General features: G+C 39.5%; 1 protein-coding gene across 2 annotated transcripts in view; it reads left to right on the forward strand.

The window, feature by feature from the left end:
- Window positions 1-26,256, forward strand: part of camk4 (calcium/calmodulin-dependent protein kinase IV) — a 115,058-nt gene that overhangs the window by 40,506 nt on the left and 48,296 nt on the right. For both annotated transcript variants that reach the window (XM_063069152.1, XM_063069153.1), the window contains exons 2-5: window positions 2,112-2,190; window positions 10,709-10,771; window positions 13,220-13,302; window positions 13,984-14,056. In XM_063069152.1, the coding sequence (XP_062925222.1) occupies window positions 2,112-2,190; window positions 10,709-10,771; window positions 13,220-13,302; window positions 13,984-14,056 (298 nt within the window). The remainder of the gene's footprint in view (window positions 1-2,111; window positions 2,191-10,708; window positions 10,772-13,219; window positions 13,303-13,983; window positions 14,057-26,256) is intronic.

Raw genomic sequence — 26,256 nt, forward strand, 5'->3', positions numbered from 1 at the left:
AAATGTAAAATCGGAGCCTCCGGTTAAGTGTAAATTCATATCAAGATTGGAGTAAAACTTCACCAAGAGCAATGCTTCATTTTGGCGTTGATGTTGAATGCAACATCTCTTCCACTGGGTGACCTCCTAACCTTATGAGTTGAAGTTTTCTCTCCGTCTCTAAATTAATGCAAACCTTTCATAACATTGAACCCTGTGAATGTGAAGTAAGATAATGTGCAGTTAATTTAATACTGTGTGGATATTGAGATGAGTAAAATATTGTATGAATTTTATATCTTACACAACGTGAAATGAATGCAAAAATTGTCCAGCATTATCCAATTTTTTCCACTCAATTTCTGTCCCCAATTTACTCATATATAATGCTGACTATAAATGTAGACTGAGATTAATTGAGTCCTTGTAACACATTAAGTACTTAGTCCTCTCCCACCTACCAAGCCCTGGTATTACTGTATTAGGATTTTGCTGGTGTTGTTGGACTCTGTCAAGCATAATCAACTTTTATCTACATCCCCCCCCCCCCCCAAAAGCAGTCCACAGGTCAGCCCTGTGCTACAGCATTTCAGCTAATGGAAATTCACCCCTACAGAATTCAGGAGGAAGATTTGCACTCATGAAACTTGTCTGTGGGGGAAAGAAGTAAATCAATAAACCCACTTTTTATGCACTCTTGTTTCTTGACTCAACTCATGCTGGCAATGTGCTTCGCATTTCAGCAAGTTAAAATATGGACTTTTCAAGGACTGCAACTCCCCAGAATGTGGGGTCATCTACAGATATAATAAACAATGGTGTTTTGACTTGTCCAATAACATGCCATTATAGTAAAAATGATATCTTTTTTTTATTTTACCAGCTTGATTAGTTAAATATAAGGAAATTTTACGTTCAGCTATTTGTTAGTGCACATGTATATTTTAAAGAAGTAATAAATTTTCATATAGTGCTAATAGCATGTAATTTTTTGACATGTGACGATCTTTGTTAATTTACAGAGTAACAGAAATTAGAATGTGCTATTTTTTTCTTTGGCATTAATACACTTGTCAACCCAGTTTATTGGTACAAGCAAAGCAATGAGTATGGAGAACATGAAGGTCATTTTGATTTTCAACAGATGTATTGAACATATGATAACACATTGCAGCCATTAAGAGTTAGACATACCGTATTCTAAGTATGTTGTTAACATTGTTTCTCGCAGTATGGCAAAAGTAAGCTTTCCCTACAAGCAACTGCCTTACCGAAATAAACAGTTCTGTGGTGTTCAGGCAATTAAAATTGCCTCTTATAAATCTTGCATGTAGGAACTGTGTGATTTGTTTTCAAGATTATGCTAACATTCCTTGTATGCAAAACAATGAAAACACCAAAAAATTAATAGTATCCTTGTATTTAATTGCATTAGTAAATCATTTTGAGATATACATGAGAAATAGGAGCAGGAGTAGGCCATCGGCCCAGCCCGTTGAGCCTGCTCCACCATTCAATAAGATCATGGCTGATCAGGCCATGGACTCATCTCCACATGCCTGCTTTCTCCCCATAACTCTTAATTCCCCTAATATGCAAAAATACAGTTAAGGTTTTTCAGAGGAACTTAAAACAACACACAAAGTGCTGGAGGAACTCAGTGGGTCATGCAGGCTCTCTGGAGACAAATGGGCAGTTAAAGTTTGTCTTTATCGGGAAAAAAAAATCCATAATGATTTTTAATGTTTTTGCAGTGGCCTCTAATATGCTAAAGAGCATTATGGGTGACTCATTAACAATAATATTTTCAGTCAGTAATGCCAGATTATCATCTTAGTAGTTGCAAGATAACTATATGCATTGTGTGGTTTCATTTCCAGATATTTAGTGAATATAGTCTCAAGTAATCAATTGTCAATTACAACAATGGCAAAAGAAAATATTAAAACAAAAAGCAGTTTTCTGTGAAAAATATTATCTATGGAATAAAATAATCTATAAAAGTAAACTCTGAAAGAACAGTTAATATAACTAATATTATTCTGACATATCCCTTTAATAATGAACACTAGATTTGTTGTATATTTTCAGTATAATATGTGGATGATTGAGACCGATGTTCTTTTTCCTAGGGGTGCCACATCAGTGGTGTTTCAATGCAGACAGAAGGGCACTGAGAAGTCTTATGCTGTGAAAATGCTGAAGAAAACAGTAAGTTTACTGTTTATAGATAATGGTTGATATATTTGTGAACCATAGAACCATAGAAATGACAGCACAGAAACAGGCCTTATGGCCCTTCTTGGCTGTGCCGAACCATTTTCTGCCTAGTTCCACTGACCTGCACACGGACCATATCCCTCCATACAGCTCCCATCCATGTATCTGTCCAATTTATTCTTAAATGTTAAAAAAGAACCCGCATTTACGACCTCATCTGGCAGCTCATTCCATACTCCCACCACTCTCTGTGTGAAGAAGCCCCCCCTAATGTTCCCTTTAAACTTTTCCCCCCTCACCCTTAACCCATGTCCTCTGGTTTTTTTCTCCCCTTGCCTCAGTGGAAAAAGTCTGCTTACATTCACTCTATCTATACCCATCATAATTTTATATACCTCTATCAAATCTCCCCTCATTCTTCTATGCTCCAGGGAATAAAGTCCTAACCTATTCAACCTTTCTCTGTAACTCAGTTTCTCAAGCCCCGGCAACATCCCTGTAAACCTTCTCTGCACTCTTTCAACCTTGTATCCTTCCTGTAATTTGGTGACCAAAACTGAACACAATACTCCAGATTCGGCCTCACCAATGCCTTGTACAACCTCATCATAACATTCTAGCTCTTATACTCAATACTTTGATTAATAAAGGCCAATGTACCAAAAGCTCTCTTTACAACCCTATCTACCTGTGATACTACTTTTAGGGAATTTTAGGATCCAATTTACCACATTATCATCCAGATCATTGATATAGATGACAAATAACAATGGACCCAGCACTGATCCCTGTGGCACACCACTAGTCACAGGCCTCCACTCGGAGAAGCAATTCTCTACTACCACTCTTTGGCTTCTTCCATTGAGCCAATGTCTAATCCAATGTACCTCCTCTCCATGTATACCTTGCGACTGAATTTTCCCAACTAACCTCCCATGTGGGACCTTGTCAAAGGCCTTACTGAAGTCCATGTAGACAATATCCACTGCCTTCCCTTCATTCACTTTCCTGGTAGCCTCCTCGAAAAACTCCAGTAGATTGGTCAAACATGACCTACCACGCACAAAGCCATGTTGACTCTCCCTAATAAGTCCCTGTCTATCCAAATGCTTGTAGATTCTGTCTCTTAGTACTCCCTCCAATAACTTACCTACTACCGACATTAAACTTACTGGCCTATAATTTCCTGGATTACTTTTTGATCCTTTTTTAAATAACGGAACAACATGAGCCACTCTCCAATCCTCCGGCACCTCACCTGTAGACAGCGACATTTTAAATATTTCTGCCAGGGCCCCTGCAATTTCAACACTAGTCTCCTTCAAGGTCCGAGGGAACACCCTGTCAGGTCCCGGGGATTTATCCACTTTAAATTTTCCTCAAGACAGCAAGGACCTCCTCCTTTTCGATCTGTACAGTTTCCATGATCTCACTACTTGTTTCCCTTAATTCCATAGACTTCATGCCAGTTTCCTTAGTAAATATAGACGCAAAAAAACCTATTTAAGATCTCCCCCATTTCCTTTGGTTCCGCACATCCCCTCTATTTGGTTCCTCTGTATATTGATTTAGAAAACTTTCCTGAACACATTTTACAAACTCTAAACCATCTAGACCCCTAACAGTATGGGAGTCCCAATCGGTATATGGAAAATTAAAATCCCCTACACCACAACTTTATGTTTCCTGCAGTTGCCTGCTATCTCTCTGCAGATTTGCTCTTCCAATTCTTGTTGACTATTGGGTGGTCAGTAATACAATCCCACTAATGTGGCCATACCATTCCTGTTTCTCAGCTCCACCCATAAGGACTCAGTAGACAAGCCCTCTAATCTGTCCTGCCTGAGCACTGCTGTAATATTTTCCCTAACAAGCAATGCTACTCCCCCACCTTTCATTCCTTTGCCTTGTGTTGAGTTAATACAGCAGTTGGCGCGTGGCCAAGTGGTTAAGGTGTCGGTCTAGTGATCTGAAGATCACTAGCTCGAGCCTCAGCTGAGGTAGCGTGTTGTGTCCTTGAGCAAGATACTTAACCACACATTGCTCTGAGATGACACTGGTGCCAGGCTGTATCGGCCCTAGTGCCCTTCCCTTGGATGACATCAGTGGCGTGGAGAGGGGAGACTTGCAGCATGGGCAACTGCTAGTCTTCCATAAAACCTTGCCCAGGCCTGCACCCTGGAAACCTTCCAAGGTGCAAATCCATGGTCTCATGAGACTAACAGATGCCTATTGATATATTAAATTGAATTGATAGAGCAGGTCTTACTTGTGTGAAACATAAGCAAGTACAAAACAAAATGGGCAAAACTAAATTAGGATAAGGTAATCATTATTGCATCATCAAATAATAAAATCTTTTCAGTATGTTGATGTGCTGTGGTATCAAATTCATCTTCTATTCTCAGATTGTTTTGAATTATAAATCCATGTATATTTACTTCCAACTGTATGAATACTGACTAATTTCTGAGTACATTTACAGTAAGCAAAGTAAATGTCAGTGAGAATTCTTAAATAATAGAGATTCATGGTTAAATGACAGTTGCATAGATTAAATTCCTAGTAATAAAGTAAAGTATGAATGAATTTCATGACTGAACAACTCTGCAGAATCCAGTATGCCTGGGTGATATTGTGGAGTTAGTGTTCTTTTTTTTTATTAATATCTCAGGTTTCAGGAGTTGGCCCTCACCACTCTTTGGATGAAGAAACTTCTTCTGAATTCCCTCTTGTATTTTTATTTTATTTTGTTTAGTGATGCCGCGTGGAGGCGACCCTTCTGGCCCTTTGATCCACGTCACCCCAGCAACCCCAGACAAGCCAAATTAACCCAAACCTATTACTGGACAATTTACAATAACCAGTTAACCTACCCGGTATGTCTTTGAACTGGGAGAAGGAACCAGAGCAGCTGGGGAAAGTCCACGTATTCCACGGGAAGGATCTACAGATTCCTTATAGACAGCGCTGGAATTGAATTCCAAACTCCAGAATGTCCTGGGCTGCATAGCGTCACGCTAACTATTATGCTACCACGGAGCCTATTGGCACTAAAGGGATGCTGTCTAGCTATACTCTTCTAAACAAGTGGAAGCATTCTGTCTGTGTTCACTCTGTAGTGTGTGACCTGCTGAGTTCCTCCTGCATTTTGTGTGTGGTACCTCCATGATATACGTTTTTTCTCTGGTTATTTTTTAGTAGAGATTTGATTGTTTTCTATGATCAGTGTTAAGCTCACAGGTCTATAGTTCCCAAAACATGTTCAATGCTACAAAAACACTATTTACTTAACATTCATTCCCTATTCTCAATGCATTCATTTCATTACTCATATCATCTGATGTCTTGTGCACTTGTATCACTTAGTAAAACAGAAGTGGAATAGTGATTTAATATTTCTGGTACAGGTTTCCCCCGCCATCCAAAGGTAGAGCGTTCCTATGAAACAGATCGTAAGCCGGAATGTCGTAAAGCGAAGAAGCAATTACCGTTTATTTATATGGGAAAAATTTGTGAGCGTTCGCAGACCCAAAAGTAACCTACCAAATCATGCCAAATAACACATAAAACCTAAAATAACAGTAACATATAGTAAAAGCAGGAATAATATGGTAAATACACAGCCTATATAAATTAGAACTACTTCTCTACAACGATTGCCTGCACTGTTCTCCGTAGCAAAAATCTCACGTAAGCACTCTTGGCGAAACATGGTGCAAGCGCTCTCAGCGGAAAATCTCACGCAAGCGCTCTTGGCAAAACACTCTCTCCAGTAACCTTTAAGCTATGAAGCTGCCAAATCATACCAAATAATGCATAAAAATACACAGCCCATATAAAGTAGAAATAATGTATGTACAGTGTAGTATCGCTTACGGGAATCAGGAAGACAGCGCCGAGCACACTGATGATGGTGTGTTAGGCTGTGTCGTCGGAAGCTGGGGTGGTGCAGTGGCCCCCACCCTCCGGGCAGCAAACCAATATCGATCTGCGAAGCATGCAGGGGTACAGCAGTAGCCGGGACGCATCCAGCACATCTTTAAGAAAAAAAGATGAAATAAACAAGCTAATTAATTCGGTGCCGGCTGGCACGTAAATGTCGGCCCAGATCAGAGGCAATTGCCAATTACATAGAGCAAGTGAAATCAGCAATCGCTTCTGATCTGAGCCGACATTTATGTGCCAGGCGGCACCTAATTAATTAGCTTGTTTATTTCAGCTTTTTTCTTAAAGACATGCTGGGTGCCTCCCGGCTACCGCTGCATTCTCTGCGAATCAGTATCTGTCGGCGGCCCGGAGGTTGGGACCACTGGGGTGGTGGGACATGGGGGTGTCATCTCATCATTAATCAGGGCAGGCAGGTATCTTCTTCTATGTCTGCCTGCCTCGATGTCGAAGGTCGAGGTTTGTCATCTGCTGTGGCTGATGTGGAAGGCTTGAAAAACGACAGTATGCTTGACTGCTAGCCTCGCTCATTTTTCTACCATACAGTTCTTTGTAAACCATCTTGCAAATATGCCCTAAACTGATGTACCCTTTCAAAATTAAAGTCGTACTTTATCATTGCAGCGATAATCTCACGCAGTCACCTCACGTTCAGTTCCTGGACGACTTCACTTTCGGTTCGTTTGCATTCGGTTTTGATTGTTATCCTTTCCTCTTCCAATTGCATCAGCTCTTCATCTATCAGTTCTTGGTCATGGGATGCCAAAACCTCTTCAACATCATCTTCATCAACGTCCACAAGCCAAACTCACTTTGTCCTTACTTTGTTCACCACGATCAAAATGCTTAATTATGTCTAGTTTTACACTAAGTGCAACACCATTATGAGTTCTTTTAGGCTTTTCTGATACTTTAGAACTCATCTTGCAAACGGCTGCTCACAGGCACGTGTTTAAGCACTGCTGGCGAGAATGCAGTTCCGAATCCGGGGGAGAGCGGCTGCTCGGGGCGCGCACTGCCTTTTATCGTGTGCTGCTTTTTATCACGTGCTGCCTTTATTCACGTGCTGCTTTTTTCGTAACAGTGAAAACACCTTCTGTTAGCGAAAACAGGTAACTAATGTAGGTCTTTCGTAACAGCGAGGTTTCGTAAAGCGAACGTTGGAAAAGCGGGGGACACCTGTACTTTCTTTCATAGCTTGCTTAGTGTTGCATTTGAATAGAATAAAATCCCTCACTGTTTAATTATAGAATTGTATTTAAAATACCATGATAGTACCAAATTTTGATTTCTTTCGACTGCTTTGAAGTATTCACCATTTTAAACTTGAAGAGACACACAAAATGCAGGAAGTACTCAGCGGGTCAGGCTGTATCTATTGAGAGAAATGGGCAATCAATGTGTTGGGTTAAGAGTTAGGTGAAGTCAACATAAAATATTGACTGCCCTTTTCTCTCTGAATGTGCTGTCTGCCTTGCTGAGTTCCTCCAGCACTTTGTTCCTCCAGGTTCCAGCAACAGCTGCCTCTTGTGTCTGTGCCATAGGAAATGCAATCCAGAGCAGGAGTACAAGAATTTTGACTTACGTAATGGCAATGTTCTGAACTCAAAGATCTTAAGCCTATCCGATATACAGTAGATAGCTATGGATACCCTTGCTAAATGGAGGTTATACTGTAGCCATCTATACTGGAAAAACTAGATCACTTCCCTGCTTATCCTCCTTGGCAAACTTAGCTGCCGATAACCACTATTTGAGCGGTGGTTCTCCCTCACTAGCAAGGAGGAGAAACTTCCAGCTAGTGAAGTAGTTTAAACAGTTCATTTATTTTTAGTGAAACATATTTAAAAGATAAAGCTCAGAGGATTTCTAACTTACATAAGATTTCCAAATTACAAGTGATTTCTAAAGCAGAAATGATTTCTAAAACACAGGCACAATGCCTATAGCTAAAAAGAGGTGGTCTGTTGCAGACACAATGTCTATAGCTAAAAAGAGGTGGTCTGTTGCAGAAATCAAAGGGAGAGGAATGTTTTCTGGTCACCCCGGCTTTCTATCATTATCTTATCACTCCATGACCATCATAACAAACCTGACTGCTCTTACATTTATACTGTTTTTTTGCCACTGGATGACTTCACATAGATGGTTGGGAACCCCTGTCTTAGACCCTTTTTATGCTATGGAACCTTATCATTAACAAAGAGGGTTGAGGGTTGTGGACTCCAGGTTGTAAACCTCTAGTCTAAAAGCTTCTGGCGATAGAGATCTCAAGTATCCACAATTAATGCTGCAAGGGCTGACTCTCTGACTACACAAATCTCCCAAATATTGTTAGATCAGCTATTTGATACACTATTAAGATGATCATTTTGCCCAAATTTTTGTATATATTCCAATTGGTTCCAATTTTTATCCCAAAATCTTTTTTTGATAACTTAGATTCAAAAATTTCCTCATATATTTGGCAGAATAAAAATCCTAGATTAGGTAAAAGGTATCTACAGAAATCTAAAAAGGGTAGATTCTATTATTGGGCAATTAATATTCGATATTTAAAATTTTGGTTACAAGATTTGGACGCATCTTTAAACCCTCATTGGGTAAATCTTGAATCTAATTCATTACAAGGGTTTTCCTTGGGTTCGGTTTTAGGAACTTTACTTCCTTTTGCTTCTTTTAAATCATATAAACAAATGAACAACCCAATAGTTAAGCATACTTTACGTATATGGTTTCAATTCCGAAGATATTTTGGGTTTAACCAATTTATTCTAGCAAGTCCCATTATATCAAATTTTCTTTTTCAACCTTCTACGATGGATCAAGCTTACTTTGATTGGAAACCAAAGGTATAATATCTTTTCGCGATTTATTTTTGGATAAGTGTTTTATGTCTTTTGATCAACTCTCTAATAAATATAACTTACCCAGATCTCACTTTTTTAGATATCTACAGATTAGAAACTTTTTAATTACTCTCCCCTAATTTTCCACACCCATATCCAATGGACACTTTGGAAAAAATCTTAGATTTAGATTTCTCTCAGAAAAGTGTAGTAGCAATTATATATAATATAATTATGAATTTATGTCCTGATGCTTCTAATAAAATTAAAACTGACTGGGAAAGAGAACTTGAGATTAATATACCGACAGAAAAATGGGAAAAAATTCTTCAGTTGGTGAATTCATCCTCTGTATGTGCTAAGCATAGGTTGATACAGTTTAAAGTAGTGTACAGGGCTCATATGTCCAAAGATAAACTATCTCGTTATTACTCTTATATTAATCCAATATGTGACAGATGTCATTCCGAGATAGCTTCTTTAACCCACATGTTTTGGTCATGTCCCTTGTTGGAGAAATATTGGAAAGATATTTTTGATATTATTTCAACGGTCCTAAATATAGACTTACAACCTCATCCAGTTACTGCTATCTTCGGACTACCAATGATAGACTTAAATAATTTAACCTCTTCATCACGAAGGATGATTGCATTTCTTACTTTAATAACTAGAAGGTCCATTTTGTTGAATTGGAAAGAGATTAACCCTCCTACTGTATTTCATTGGTTTTCACAAACTATGGTGTGTTTGAATTTGGAGAAAATTAGAAGTGCAGTTTATGACACTTCCATTAAGTTTGAAAAAACTTGGAGGCCATTCATTCAGCATTTTCATTTGATGTAATTTGATCATTTCCAAACTTGTTTTATCTCTCTGTACTGTTGTTGGAGGGGAATGGAGTCGTCGATACTAAGGTTTTCTTCTTTTCGATTTTTAAGTTGTTAGTTTTGCCCAAGTCTTTTAGTTTAGTTGATTAAATTTGTTTTTCTTTGGGGATGGGGTTTGCTTTTTTTTGTTTTGTTTTTTTTTCTTTTTCATGATTTTTTTCCCCCAGTTTTTTTTGCTTTGTATTATCCGTGGTTAGTTCTACATGTTTGGGAGCTTTGTTAATTTACACTACTTGGTTTTGCAATTACTTTCTTTAAGTGTAACAATATATCTCCTACTATTTGTATTATTGCTATGTTTTGTTTCTATATTTTCAAATTAATAAAAAGATTGAAAAAGAAAGCTATTTGACACACTAAGTGATGGTACTAGTCTGGTTTGCAAGCTTCCCTGAACTAAATAACTTAGCCAGTGTTGCCTGGTTTGATGCAGGCCAAATTAACATAACCCCATTGTGTTAAACTGCATCTCTTGAGCTCAAGGTAGTACTATTTCTTTGCAAATCTGTCCTTTTAACTTCAGATTGATTATTGCTTGCAATTTGCATTAAGAACCAAAGACTGGTTCTTGTTTATGACAAGAAGCTGAGTAAGGAATATTGGTTGGAATTTTAATTTACTCAAAAACATCTCCTTGATCCCTGGAAGTGGCAGCTGCTTTGTTAGAAAGCTGAGCATGGCGAAAAGCAGCCCGCCCCCCCCCCCCCAAGCCGGACCTGGACAGTGAATATCCATCACATTTAGAAAACAAGTTTGAATGTTTAATAATTACATTCTCATTTCTCAAAGCTTAGTTGTATTTTACATTATACTTTTTCACAGATAGATAAAAAGATAGTTCGGACTGAAATAGGAATTCTACTTCGACTCTCCCATCCCAATATTGTAAGTATGATTTACTATATTCAGTATAAATATTTAACATTCTCATTAATACTATTTTCCAATATTTTTGCATAATGTGCTTAAAAGAGTGTATTTATGTAAAGACTTTCCCCATTTTATGCTGTTATAAAGCAAGATACAACCAAAATAAAAAAACTTGTAATATAAGAGTTGTGGCTACAAGTTAACACAGAGCAAGGTCATGTAATCGGGTATTCACTAGTAAATTTGTTTTTAATAATGCTTATTTATTAGTTAATTTATCATTATTAATTTAAAGTGTCAATAATAAGTATTCCATACTTTGAAATGCTTTGATTTAAGTTGACTATCCAGCTAAACATAATCTTCTTGTGTGTCATTTTGATATGAACCTGTATTTAAAAACATTACATTCTAAGTAGATAAACTAGGACAAATTGTTTTATCAGTATATTCTCTGATTTTTCCTTTTGAAAAAGGAAATGATTTTGTCAGACTTTTGATTGTCAACGAAACGTCTTTCCTTGATAACGAGGGAATGTATAGTATATGTAATCCAAAATGGTGTAATAATTGGTCCATTATCTATACAAATTATTATGTTGGACCGGATAATTTGTAATACTCTTATTTTATTAGGCACTCTTAACTAAGGAAATTGATTTTTTTTTAGGCTTGGTTGTACCTCATGTTGTAAGTATGATTTGTAAGGCCTGTGCCAGGTACAAAATCACCTGAGCCTTCACTGTGTGACACCTGTGAGGAAATTAAACCTCAGCAGGATTGATGAGGTTTATGGTCAAGAATGAGGTATTAGTGATAGAAGACCTCGGTTTCCTTGTGATTTTGAGTGAATAATATCTGCTTTTCTGCTTTATAAGAAAATCTTTACCAAATTATGAATTTCATTTCTCCCAAATCTGCTTGCCATATTCTTGATTTAGGTTAAATTGTAATTGTAAATTATGGCACTATTAATTAGGAGTTTAAATTGCATTGGAGTCTGAATAATATCGTCAGAATTCAGCTTTTTAATATGAAGGAGCTGTCTACTAATTTTGAATGGGTGGCCTCAGCATTGCTGAAAATAGGCCATTTAAAATCACGGTGTCTCCAAATGTGCTGAAAATTGACAAGTTTCTTGGAAATGAAGTTGAATGAATTACATTGATCACAACGTGATTTTTATTTGTTTCTTTTGTGAGTAGCACCCTTATTTTACTCATTTCATAGAATCATAGAGTATACAGTGCAGAAATAGGCCTTTCGGCACGTACTGGGTTCCATGAATCATCAAGCACTCAATTATACTAATTCTATCTTACTCTTTCCACACTTGGAATAACAAAGGTTCATTGTGACAAAGCTAATCGGTGACGTAACTCCATTTACTTTTCCTAACTTCATAGTAATTTATAGCACAGGAGGAAGCCATTCAATTCATTATGTTCATGCATACCAAAAATGGAACTATTTAAATTATTCCTAGTTGTTTATATCTCCCCAAGTTGTTATCAGGGTATCTTTTAAATGTGAGAAGGCTTTTGGCTCCATACTCTTTAATATATGAAGTTCTAAACCTACTTGTCTTTTGGTGAAAACCTTATTTCCTCACTTCCTTCTAATCCCACCAATTAAAATAAGTCTATGCCTCCTAATTACTGACCATTCTGCTGATGAAAGTATTGACTTCAGTTTAAAGTCATTTTTACTACATCACACATTTAATGTCAACAATCAGCAAAATGATTTGGTGAGCACTCATCCTGATTGATTGTTGGGTTATTTAAGATGATCAACATTCAGTAAATGCTAACTAGAAAGAAGTACTTATTCAACATACCTATTACATCTTTGGGCATGGTATCACCCCTATCAGTTTTCAAGGGAATACATTGCTCTTAACGATAATATTTCCATGTTTATTTTAACATCTCGTAATTTTTTCCCCTATGTTCCATTTTGGCCTTATTATCTATTCGGTGGTCATGAAATGTAGTTATCCTATTCCCATAGAAATAATCTTATGTGAAAAGAATTTCAGACACAAACCCAAGCAAGGCCATATATCAAAAGTAGTGCCTTCTGTATTTTTGATTCTTATGAGATTAAAAACTGCGAATAAATACTGAACCCGTAAGCAGTTTTGTTGATATTGTATGCCCAAAGGGCTGGGAGAATTCACAACCATGGGGACTGGATGGAACAAATAGCATGGATGTACTTCAGGAGACAAGAATATTTGGGAGAAAGGAACGAAAGATTTAGATGAAGAGATATGAGAAGAGCTTCAATTGAAAGATCAACATTGTCATGGACTAGTTGAGCTAACTAGCCTTTTCTATACTACTATACTAACCTTTTTTATGCTACAGTATGTAATCTTTAGTGCTTAGTGGAACCAATATTAGATTAATAATGAAAGCTTTTTATATGTATTTTCTTAACAACTAACTCCTTTTACAGATTAGACTGAACGAGATCTTTGAGACTCCATTAGAGATTAACTTAGTCCTGGAGCTGGTGACTGGAGGAGAACTATTTGACAGGTCTCTGATTTGTTTTGTTTTGAATTCAGAAGATGCAGTACGAGTTTTCTATAACTTTTGTCAATGTCAAGATTTGGCATAGTGTCATGGAAGTTAGTGCTTTTAAAATTTACACTCACTTTTTTTAATATACAGTATTTCTGTTTTTGCATGTTTTTTAATCTATTCAATATACCTAATTGATTTACTTGTTTATTTTTTATTTTATTTATTTATTTTTGCTCTGCTAGATTATGTATTGCATTGAACTGTTGCTGCTAAGTAAACAAATTTCACATCATATGCTGGTGATAATAAACCTGATTCTGATTCATAATGATACAGATGATAGTTTTCCTTTCTTAGCATGTGAGTGTTGAGCACTGCTGCCTCATCTGCCGAAAGTCGAATTTCCTGGTGGCCAGCCACTTTAATTCCTATCCCCATTGCTGTTTTGACATGTCAGTCCATGGCCTCCTCTTTTGCTATGATGAGGCCACTCTCACGGTGGAGAAGGCCTCATGTACCCCTTAACTTATGGAGATCTGCATGAGATTTTCACTTACCTGTGGTCCCTGAATTCTCCAAAGTCTGCTTCCTTGTACAGGTGCTCCATCTGTAATTTATCAAATTTTTATAAATGCTAATAGATTAATGTAAAAATAGTCACTTGGATTCAGTAACAGATTTTGCATTTTGTAGGATTGTTGAAAGGGGCTATTACAGTGAGAAAGATGCTGCAGACGTTGTCAGACAAATCCTGGAAGCTGTTGCTGTAAGTTTTCTTTACTGTTACTGTATTCCCTATTGTTCTGTGAGCTTGAGCGTGCTGATTTTGATTGTTTACTATTTTATACTGCTTATTTCAAATAACAAATTAACTGCTACCCTATCGAGATGTGAAATAGGAAAGGCAGTGAACCCAAAAGGGTATGTTGGGGGGTGTTTCCGCAGGGCTCACACTATTCTGTCAGTAGCCTTTGCTACAAACCTGAGGTGCAGATTCCTATAATTGAAAAAGTACCATTTGATCCTGAGACAAGGATCTGGAGTACCAGGACTATGTTATGTTTGTTATCCCAGTAGGGCTTTTGTAGTGGTATAGACCTCTACATGCTCATGGCGGTGGGGCAGGTTTGAAAGCATCAGAGCCTTTTGCTGTGTTGCAAGGTGAGAGATTCACCAGAGCTGCATTAAGTTGTGGTGGATAGTGACATAAGAACTTGATGGTATTGAGGTATGTAAGCTGAGTGGGGAGGATATCAAGTAACTTGGTTTGTCTTGACTTCAGGGCTCTGTTCCTCAGAGGATTATGGAGTCAGGTTTTGGAAGCTTGGGCATTGAGCTTTGCGGGGGTATGATCAGGGATTGGAAACTGGCCCAATGGTGTAGTGGCATCCGCACTGGACTTCGAGGCAAGTGGTCATGGGTTCGAATCCGGCTGGCTGCTTGCATGCTTTCCATCCATTCTGGGTTGAACATCGAGCGAGCAACTCATCCTCGTAAAAATACAGACAAATGCTAAAGAAATGGCAAAGTTGCTACTGATACACCACAAGACATGGAGAGGAACAACAATGGTGTAATGTAGGTTCACTGGGGTGGAATTGTCATCAGGCGTGAGGAAATAGTGATTGCTATGTTCGTTGCATCTAAAGGACAAAGGACAAAGAAGGCCTAGTAGGGGAACCCATTTTAGTGCTGAAGAAAAAGGCAAATTGTACAGGAATAGTATAATTCTGTTTTTTTTTGACATAGAAATTATACTGGGAATTTAAGGATGACTCATGGCAGAAATGTTCAGTATCCAAGTAGGTGGTGAAAGCAGGTACTTTCACAACAATTCATTATCAAAATGAGTACTTGACTCACCAGGGCATAGGCTATAGCACAAGTTCTGGTTAATGGCATTACTTGATGGTCAGCATGGCCATGATGGGCTGAAGGTCTGTTTCTGAGCTGCATAATTAATTTGGACTGGAATTTGTATATAACTCACAAGATTGAGAGTTCATAAAATTGACTATCTTTCAAATAATTACGTTATACCCACTGATGGGGCATCTGATAGGAATGCAAAGAGGAAAGGTATATAGATCAGGCACTAAGATAATGCAAAAAAAGCTATTTGCTTTCCATAGAAAAGTCTGTAGGTAACCTTAGTGGATATCCTCGGTGACATTGGCTGAAGCCAGATATCTCTTTTTTAAGTACTAGCACTGAATTTTCTTTGTGATGAAGAACATAGACAACTTACCATATCTCAGAGTTACCTCTCAGCAACAGCAGGTGTCAATGATGAAATTCCCTATTGTTTTCAATGTGCCAGCTAAACCTTGCCAGTGAGTGAAAAGGGTACTTCAAAATTAAGACCTGCATTGTGCCACAAAACTCACGGTCCACCAAGCACTGTTGATCACTTCTGTGCTCTATGATTCTGAAATGTTGGTGACCTACAGCAGGTATCTTAAGCCATTGAGAAGAATGCCATCTGTATAAAATGCTCCAAATTCATTGGAAGATAATTAAAACATGCCAGTATCCTCTACTAGGTATCCTCACCACTGAGGCCCTTGTAAATTGAGCTGAATATTTCAGGACACCAAACTCTGAAAATGGACCCTGCATTCTGAGATCTTTTGTTGGAGGAGATTATCAGGTAAATGGAAAGAAAGTTTCAATGATGCTCTTAAAACTTCCTTGGGGGAAAAAAGTGCAACATACCCACTCCCAGATGGCAGTGGTGAAGGTGCTCAGAGTTCTGATTTTTCCACTGGTTTTGTTGCCAGCTTTGCTTTTGTTTAGAACACTAACATACAAAAGAAGATACTTGTATATGTTCCTCCTTTTCATATGGTGTTTAAAATCTTTTTGGTGCACCTTAAAGCCTCTGGGGTAAAAAATCACGATGGGTTTGAAGCAACTTTGTGAGCATGTGGATCTGCAGATGGCAAATCAATGAATTACGTTTTGAAGTTTCAATGGAGAATTTGCTATATGTGGACTGAATTTGGATCGAGTAAAACAGAAGCAGGCAGTTCACCTAGAGATATAGTAATTTGATGTTTGGTCCAATAATTCAAGCGGTTTATGAGTAACGGGAATGGGAATTCTGCATGCAACCTCAGCTAATGCAGGAACTGCAAATACTTAATCAGTGATTGAAGCATCACAAGCTTGTCAGAAAACTTCCAAGCCCATGATCTCAAATTCTCAATTACTTTTATTGAAAAGTATTTTACTAGCTCCCCACAATCAGGAATATTAGGCATTGTCAGCTATGGTCTATATGTAAATCTGATGCCAGGGTAGTCAGGCATCAGCTGATTTGAGCCATGCATTTGGAAATGCACAAAGGACTGTGTGTCTCGCAAGACGATCCGGGTATTCCCTAACCAGAAACCTTGGATGAATTATGAGGTCAAGTCCCTTTTAAAGGCTAGAGCTGCGGCTTTTAGGTCCGGGGATACCAGTCGCTACATGGAATCCAGGCGTGAACTCCAGAAAGCCATTAAGGGCGCCAAGAGGCAATATCGAGCCAAGTTGGAAGCCCAGGCTAACCAGAGGGATGCCAGTAGACTATGGCAGGGTCCAAATGAGATTACTGGGTGCAAAGAAAAGGCTGGGAATATCAATAACTGTGGTGGTTCTCTTCCTGACGAACTTAACATATTCTACGCAAGATTCGAAAAGGAGCGTCCCGCTCCCTCCGGATGAACCGGACCTGGTGGCATCGAGATTCATCGTCACCGAGGAGGACGTTAGAAGGGCCTTCCTGAAGATAAATCCAAGGAAGGTGACGGGCCCAGATGGCGTCCCGGGACGGATTCTCCGGGCCTGTGCAAGCAAGCTAGCTGGAGTGTTTGCTGACATCTTCAACTGCTCCTTGCTTCAGTCTAAGATCCCCTCGTGTTTTAAGAAGGCAACGATAATCCCAGTGCCAAAGAAGAGCAAGGTGGCATGCCTGAATGACTATCGACCTGTGGCTCTGACATCAATTGCTATGAAGGGCTTCGAGCTATTAGTTATGGCACACATCAACCACAGCCTACCAGTCAACCTCAACGCTTTGCAATTCACCTACCGGAGCAACAGGTCAACAGCAGATGCCATCTCTCTGGCCCTACATTCCTCCTTAGAACACCCGGAGAATAAAGACGCATACGTAAGGCTCCTTTTCATTGACTACATCTCTGCCTTTAATACCATCATTCCAAATCAACTGATTCCTAAGCTCCGGAACCTGGGCCTTAGCACTCAGATCTGCAGCTGGATCTTCAACTTCCTCACAGGCAAGACCCAGGCTGTATAAATAGGGGACAAGCCTCCTCTACAATCACTCTGAGCACCGGTGCCCCACAAGGCTGTGTACTCAGCCCCCTGCTGTACTCACTGTACACCCATGATTGTGTAGCCCAGTTTCCATCGAACTCGATATATAAGTTTGCTAATGACACAACAATTGTAGGCCGTATCTTGGGTAATGATGAATTTGAGTACGGAGAGGAAATTAAGAACCTGGTGGCATGGTGCGAAGACAATAATCTATCCCTCAACGTCAGCAAGACGAAGGAATTGGTTGTTGACTTCAGAAGGAGTAGCGGACCGCACGACTCAACTTACATCGGTGGTGCGCAAGTGGAACAGGTCAAAAGCTTTAAGTTCCTCGGGGTCAATATCACAAATGACCTGACATGGTCCAACCAAGCAGAGTCCACTGCCAAGAAGGCCCACCAGCACCTTTACTTCCTGAGAAAACTGAAGAAATTTGGCCTGTCCCCTAAAACCCTCACTAATTTTTATAGATGCACCGTAGAAAGCATTCTTCTAGGGTGCATCACAACCTGGTATGGAAGCTGTCCTGTCCAAGACCAGAAGAAGCTGCAGAAGATCGTGAACATAGCGCAGCACATCACACAATCCAATCTTCTGTCCTTGGACTCACTTTACACCGCACACTGTCGGAGCAGTGCTGCCAGGATAACCAAGGACACGACCCACCCAGCTAACACACTTTTCGTCCCTCTTCCCTCTGGGAGAAGGCTCAGGAGCTTGAAGACTCGTACGGCCAGATTTGGGAACAGCTTATTTCCAACTGTGATAAGACTGCTGAACAGATCCTGACCCGGATCTGGGCCTTACCCTCCAAATATCTAGACCTCCCTCTCGGTTTTTTTGCATTACCTCACTTTCCATTTTTCTATTTTCTATTTATGATTTATAATTTAAATTTTTAATATTTACTATCGATATGTAATCCAGGGAGCGAGAAGCACAGAATCAAATATCGCTGTGATGATTGTACGTTCTAGTATCAATTGTTTGGCGACAATAAAGTAAAGTAAAATAAAGTAACCATTGGGAATTGCTGAATCTGATGCTGTCTGTTATTAAGCTGTAAACCTATTAAAATCCTCATGTAATGATTGGTAGCAGTATAACGCAGGTGGGTTGCTTATCTTGTGATGTTTCTATTTACATTCATAAAATAAACACATAAGCAACTAATATGAATTTTATACTCTATGTTTGCTTTGCCAGAAAGCTTCAGCTAAAAGAAGCTGAGAAAAACTTGGTGGGTGTGACACGTGGCATGGACAACAAATAATGTGCAGAATAGACATGCTTCTTAAATTTGAAAAAACTTAGATGTATACTTAAATATATTAGATAATTTAGTAGATTATAATACTTTATCAATAGAGTAATGCTAGTGTTTGATTAGCAGCATGTTTCTAATATAACTACGTGACAATGCTGACATTCTACATTTTGAAAACATTGAGATTTTTGAATTTCTACTGCAATTATGATATTGAAAAATTGCACCTACAGTCATGAAAGACATATTTTGAGCAAATTGCTTTGGTTGTACTCCATTGTTAAATAAAATTCTACTAAATCTTTTCAGTCATCTTATCTGAGCCAGTGACCATTTGGGAATTAGTGAATCTGATGCCGTCTGTTATTAAGCTATAACCTATTGAATTAAATCTTATTTTTTTAGAAACCTATTTAATTCTCATGAAGTCATGTTAATTCTTTTAACTATTTAAAAATAAGCAATACTCAAGTTAAAACAGCAATTGTTTATGTAATTCTGGAGCAGTAGTAAAGTATAATATTTTGTCAATGAAGAAGTTTTGCTAGCCTTTCAGATATACAGTACATGCATGTGTTTATACAGTGCCCATAATAAGTATTCAACCCACCCTACCCGGAAGTTTTCATGTTTTGTTGTTTTACAACATTGAATAACAGTGGACTGAATTTGGCTTTTTTGACACTGATCAACAGAAAAAGACTCTTTCTTGTCAAAGTGAAAACAGATCTCTACAAAGTGATCTAAATTAATTACTAATATAAAATAAAAAATAGTTGATTGCAAAAGTATTCACCCCCTTTAATGTGACACACCAGATCATCACTGGTGCGCCAATTGGTTTTAGAAATCACATAGTTAGTTAAACTAGTTAGATCACTGTGTGCAGTCAAGATGTTTCAACTGATTGTAGTAAAAATACACCTGTATCTGGAAGGTTCAAGTGCTAGTGAGTCTGTATCCTGGCAAAAACTATATCATGAAGGCAAGAGAACACTCCAAGCAACTCTGCAAAAAGGTTATTGAAAAGTACAAGTCAGGAGATGGATACAAGAAAATTTCCAAGCCACTGAATATCTCTTGGAATACAGTTGAGTCAATCATCAAGAAATGGGAAGAATGTAACGCTGCTATAAATCTGCCTTGAGCAGGCCATCCTCAAAAACTGAGTGACTGTGCAAGAAGGGGACAAGTGAGGGAGGCCACCATGATACCTATGACAACTCTCGAAGAGTTACAAACTTCAGTGGCTGAGGTGGGAGAGCCTGCACATATGACAACTGTTGCCCGGGTGTTTCCACCAGTCACAGCTTTATGGAGAGTGGCAAAGAGAAAGCCACTGTTGAAAAAACTCACTTGAAATCTCAGCTAGAGTTTGCGTATGTGGGAGACTCTGAAGTCAGCTGGAAGAAGGTTCTATGGTTCGATGAAACCAAAATTGAGCTTTTTGGCTATCAGACTAAATGCTATGTTTGGCATAAGCCAAACAATACACATAATCAAAACACACCATCCTTACCATGAAGCATGGTAGTGGCTGCATCATGCTGTGGGGATACTTCTCTGCTGCACTCCCAGGAAGGTGTGTGAAGGTAGAGGGTAAAATGAATACAGCAAAATACAGGGAAATCCTGGAGAAAAACTGGTGTAGTCTTCAAGAGAACTGCTGCTTGGGAGAAGATTTGTTTTTCAGCAAGACAATGACCCCAAGCAAAAAGCCAAAGCTACACAGGGGTGGCTTAAAAACAATAAAGTTAATCTCCTGGAGTGACCTAATCCAATTGAGAATTTGTGTCTAGACTTGAAAAGGGCTGTTCACTCATGATTCCCATGCAATCTGACAGAACTTGAGCTGTTTTGTAAAGAAGAATAGGGGGAAATTGCAGTGTCCAGATGTGCAAAGCTAATGGATACCTACCCACACAGACTCAAAGCTATAATTGCTGCCAAAGGTGCATCTACTAAATACTGACTTGAAGGAGGTGAATAATTATGCAATCAATTATTTTGTATTTAATAATTGTAATGAATTCAGACAATTTGTAGAAATTTGTTTTCACTTTGACACGAAAGAGTCTTCTCTGATCAGTGTCAAAATAGCAAAATTAAATCCACTGTGATTCAATGTTGTAAGACAACAAAACATGAAAACTTCCAAAGGGGCTGAATACTTTTTATAGGCACTGTATATCAGAAAATTGCATGCTTATTTTAAATAGTAGTCCTATTTAATTTAGATGCCTTTGCAAAACAGGAAGTGTTCTGAAAATTTTAATTATTATACGTAAAATAATTGTGACTGTCAGGGAAGGGAAGGGGAGAGGTCAGATAGTAGAGAGTATCCCTGTGGCCATCCCCCTCAGTAATCATTATCTTGTTTTGGATGCTGTTGGGGGCGGGGGGTGACCTAACAGAGGATGACCACGGCGATCAGGTCTCTGGCACTGAGCCTGGTTCCGTGGTGCAGAAGGGAGAGAAGAAGATGAGGGATGCAGTAGTCATAGGGGATTCTATAGTGAGGGGGACAGACAGGAGGTTCTGTCAGCCTGATAGAGGTACCCATAGGGTGTGTTGCCTCCCAGGTGCTAGGATATGGGATGTCTTGGATCGGGTGCAGAGGATTCTGAAGAGAGAGGGTGAACAGCCAGAAGTCTTGGTACATGTTGGTACCAATGACATAGGTAGAAAAAGGGAGGAGGTCCTAAAGAGAGAATCCAGGGAGTTGGGTAGGAAGCTGAAAAGCAGAACCTCTGGGGTAGTCACCTGAGGATTGCTGCCTGTGCCATGTGCTAACGAGCGCGAGAATAGCACGATCAGGCATATTAATGCGTGGCTGAGAGACTGGTGTAAGGGGCAGAGCTTCAGGTTCCTGGATCACTGGGGCATCTTCTGGGGGAGGTACAACCTGTATAAAAAGGATGGGTTACACCTGAACCCAAAGAGTTCCAATATCCTAGCAAGCAGGTTTAATAGAGCTGTTAGGGAGGGTTTAAACTAATTTGGCAGGAGATGGGAACCGGAGTGACAGGGCTGAGGAAGGGGAAACACATAAATCAAAGATAGCGTGCAACAGAGGTGATAGAAAGGACAGGCAGGAGATGAGGCATAATCACAGCCAGTGGGATGAGTTACAGGGCAATAGAAGTGTGGTGCATTCAAAACAGAAAGCAACAAATACTGGACTGAAAGTGTTATATTTGAATGCATGCAGCATAAGAAATAAAATGGATGATCTTGAAATTCAGCTACAGATTGGCAAGTATGACGTTGTGGCCATCTCTGAAACTATAGACCTGTTAGCCTGACATCAGTGGTTGGGAAGTTGTTGGAATCAATTGTTAGGGATGAGATTACAGAGTACCTGGAGGCACATAACAGGATAGGCCAAAGCCAGCATGGTTTCCTGAAATGAAAATCCTATCTGACTAACCTACTGCAATTTTTTGAGGAAATTATAAGCAAGGTAGACAAAGGAGATGCAGTAGATGTGGTTAACTTGGATTTTCAGAAGGCCTTTGACAAGGTGCCGCACATGAGGCTGCTTAGCTAGATGAGAGCCCATGGAATTACAGGGGAGTTACTAGCATGGGTGGAGCATTGGCTGATTGGCAGAAAGCAGAGAGTGGGATTAAAGGGATCCTATTTTGGCTGGCTGCCGGTTACCAGTGGAGTTCCACAGGTCAGTGTTGGTAGCGCTGCTCTTTACGATGTATGTCAATGATTTGGACTATGGGATTAATGGACTTGGGAAGTTTGAAAGGTATATTCAATTTCAGAGAAATGTATACAATATGCACCCTGAAATGCTTTTTCTTCGCAGCCATCCACAAAAACAGAGGAGTGCCCCCAAAGGATGAATGACAGTTAAATATTAGAACCCCAAAGTCTCCCCCAGCACCCCTCCCTCCCACGCATACACGGCAGCAAGCAACAATCCCCCGCCCCCCCACCGGCAAAAAAAAGCATCGGCACCCGCCACCAAGCACTCAAGCATGAGCAAAGCAACAGCAAAGACACAGTCTTGCAGTACCCCAAAGACCGCTTGTTCACCCAGTATTCAACATCCACAGGCTCTCTCTCTCTCTCTAATAAAGGAGAAAGAGGTGCCTCCATTTTCACAGCAAGGGGGGAGACATAACAAACCACTCGCTGGTTTACGATGTTTAAAAATCCATTGCACCGCTTTTTCTGAGCTCTGTGCCCAAAGATCTCGGGTGTCTGGGCACACAGCCTTAGATCTTCCATCTCCCACGACACACCGATTTGCTTGGACACCGACATTCGATCCACCCATCTCCAGAGCCACGAAATATCAATCCTCTAAAGGCGAGCGATGCTCTTAGGCTGAGCCCTTGGCATGCCGAATAATGGTCAGTCGTGAAACCCCGAGAGCAGGTCACATTCCCACAAAGAACCATAGTCAGTATATAACTCCAGGACAGAGTCTTCAAAAGAACCATGAAAAGATGGAAATGGAGATATTTCCGAAGATGCAAGCAAAGGAGTGGCCGTTAGGCGCCATTAATCTAAGCACCTCCTCCGGTTTTGGCTAAATTTGCCAGTGATACAAAGATAGGTGGAGGAGCGGGTAATGTTGAGGAAACAGAGAGCCTGCAGAGAGACTTAGGTAGTTTAGGGAAATGGACAAAGAAGTGGCAAATGAAATACAATGTTGGAAAGTGTATGGTCATGTACTTTGGTGGAAGAAATAAATGGGCAGACTGTTATTTAGATGGGGAGGGAATTCAAAATACAGAAATACAAAGGGATTTGGGAGTCCTTGTGTAGGATACCCTAAAGGTTAAGCTCCAGGTTGAGTTGGTGGTAAAGAAGATAAATGCAATGTTGGCATTCATTTCTAGAGGTATAGAACATAAGAGCAGGGATGTGATATTGACGCTCTATAAGGCACTCGTGAGACCACACTTGGAGTATTGTGTGCAGTTTTGGGCTCCTTATTTTAGAAGGGATATAATGACATTGGAGAGGGTTCAGAGAAGATTCATGAGAATGATTCCAGGAATGAAAGGGTTGCCATATGAGGAACATCTGGCAGCTCTTGGGCTGTATTCCCTGGAGTTCAGGAAAATAAGGGGGATCTCATTGAAAGATTCCAAATGTTAAAAGACCTAAACAGATTAGATATGGCAAAGTTATTTCCCATGGGAGGGGAGTCTAGGACAAGAGGGCACAACTTCAGGATTGAAGGATGTCCATTTAGAACAGAGATGCGGAGAAATTACTTTAGTCAGATGGTGGTAAAACTGTGGAGTTTGTTGCCACGGGTGGCTGTGGAGGCCAAGACATTGGGTGCGTTTAAAGCAGAGATAGATAGGTTCTTGATTAGCCAGGGCATCAAAGGGTATGGGGAGAAGGCAGGAGAGTGGGGATGACTGGAAGAATTGGATCAGCTGATGGGCCGAATGGCCTACTTCTGCTCCTATATCTTATGGTCTTATGCTTCATTAAAAAACTAAAATATTACTAAACCTGTCATTCCAAACAATGTATAATTACAGGAGTAGTAATTGAATCTGTGGCAAGAAACACTCTTAACAATTCTCTGATCAAAAGCTCAAATTTTGTACTTCTGTTTGAGAGATGATGGTGATAAAAATAGATACTAAAGTAGAATATTCGAAAGAAGTCAAGAATTCACCACAACACTGGCATAAGGTACAAGTTGTTATTCATTTTCTAATGAGCATATCATTTATGCACTATTGGTGACAGCAGGAATTACTGAGAATTCTGTGCAACACACAACCATGTCTTGGCCATTTCTGTGGACAGAAATGAGCATTCAACGAACGATAGAAAATGTACACTATAACTCAGCAATAAAAATTGGATTTTTAAGTGCTTAGATTATTACAATTTCTGAGAATTATTTAAATTGCCATCACTAATCATGACAGAAAAGGTTGATGAGTATAGTGTGTAAATAATAGTCATTCAGAGAAGATCAAAGTTGATGTTTATTTAATTATATAGATAATGGAATAATTGGGAGAATGTTACAAAGTCAATGAGGAGTTTGGTATCTCCTATTAAAGCACTTAGAAGAGACATGATGAACTTGGGCGCTGCACCGTGTGCCTGGACCTGCCCAAGGCCTCCGCCTAAGGAAGGGCTGAGCTCGAAGAAGCGGCCGCAGCTGGAGGCCGACACAGCTTCGGGCTTGAGTTCAGTGGGGGCGGCGACGGGCGGTGCCAAGGCGGCCAGCGAGAACAAACTGGAGGAGAGGCTGTACTCGGTGCTGTCACAAGATTGAAGAAGATGGAGGTGCATAGCCATCAGCCCGGATTCGGGACGGCACCCACTGACTGACTGACTAAAGCACATTTTCAAATTAGCCCCTAGATTTTGACAATCTACAAAACAGTTTTAAGGTTCGCAAAACCATTGAATTTCTGACAGGAGTTTTTCCTTTCTAAAACATAAAAATGCCTTTACAGCACTGTATACAATGATTAGTGAGTACAATCCAAAACTAATACTTTATACTTTATAGTCACCAAACAATTGATACTAGGACGTACAATCATCACAGTGATATTTGATTCTGCTCTTCCCAACTCCTGGATTACAAATCGATAGTAAATATTAAAAATTTAAATTATAAATTATAAATAGAAAATAGAAAAATGGAAAGTAAGGTAGTGCAAAAAAACCGAGAGGCAGGTCCGGATATTTGGAGGGTACGGCCCAGATCCGGGTCAGGATCGGTTCAGCAGTCTTATCACAGTTGGGAAAAAGCTGGTCCCAAATCTGGCTCTACGAGTCTTCAAGCTCCTGAGCCTTCTCCCGGAGGGAAAAGGGAAATATGGTCTTTCAGAAGGTGAAGTCAATGATATGTTAATAGTTATAGGTACCTCCCTCCATACACCATGCCCACCGATCTTCCCTTTGCAGTCGGAAGAAGTAGCGTTGCAGGTTTGTGGTAAAGTATTCAACTCATCATATGTTGAATTATTTAAATAGTGTTCTCAAACACATGCCTCTACCTACTGCTGCTGCAAGTGGAAACAACAGAATAGCAGTTCAGAAGAAGGGTCTTGAACCTGAAATGTTAACTGTTTCTCATTCCACAGATGTTGCCTGATCTACATTTTCTCAGTACTTTGTGTTTTTATAATACAATAAACATGCTTCCTCCTCACAGACTCCACCTGGTAATTAATTGCTTGAACACTATTTTAAGGTCCAAGATAACCTGAGGAAATTCGTTTTGCAGCATTATTGCTTGCTTTAATTAGACATTAAAGCTTCATCACTGGATAAAGTATAGTAATGAAAATATCGTAGATGAATGGCAGAACTGACTGCTGAGTTGCTTTCACCTGTTTTGTTTGCCCAATGAAAAAACAAGT

This window comes from Mobula hypostoma, chromosome 16 (genome assembly GCF_963921235.1).
Source record: "Mobula hypostoma chromosome 16, sMobHyp1.1, whole genome shotgun sequence".
Taxonomy (NCBI): Eukaryota; Metazoa; Chordata; class Chondrichthyes; order Myliobatiformes; family Myliobatidae; genus Mobula; species Mobula hypostoma.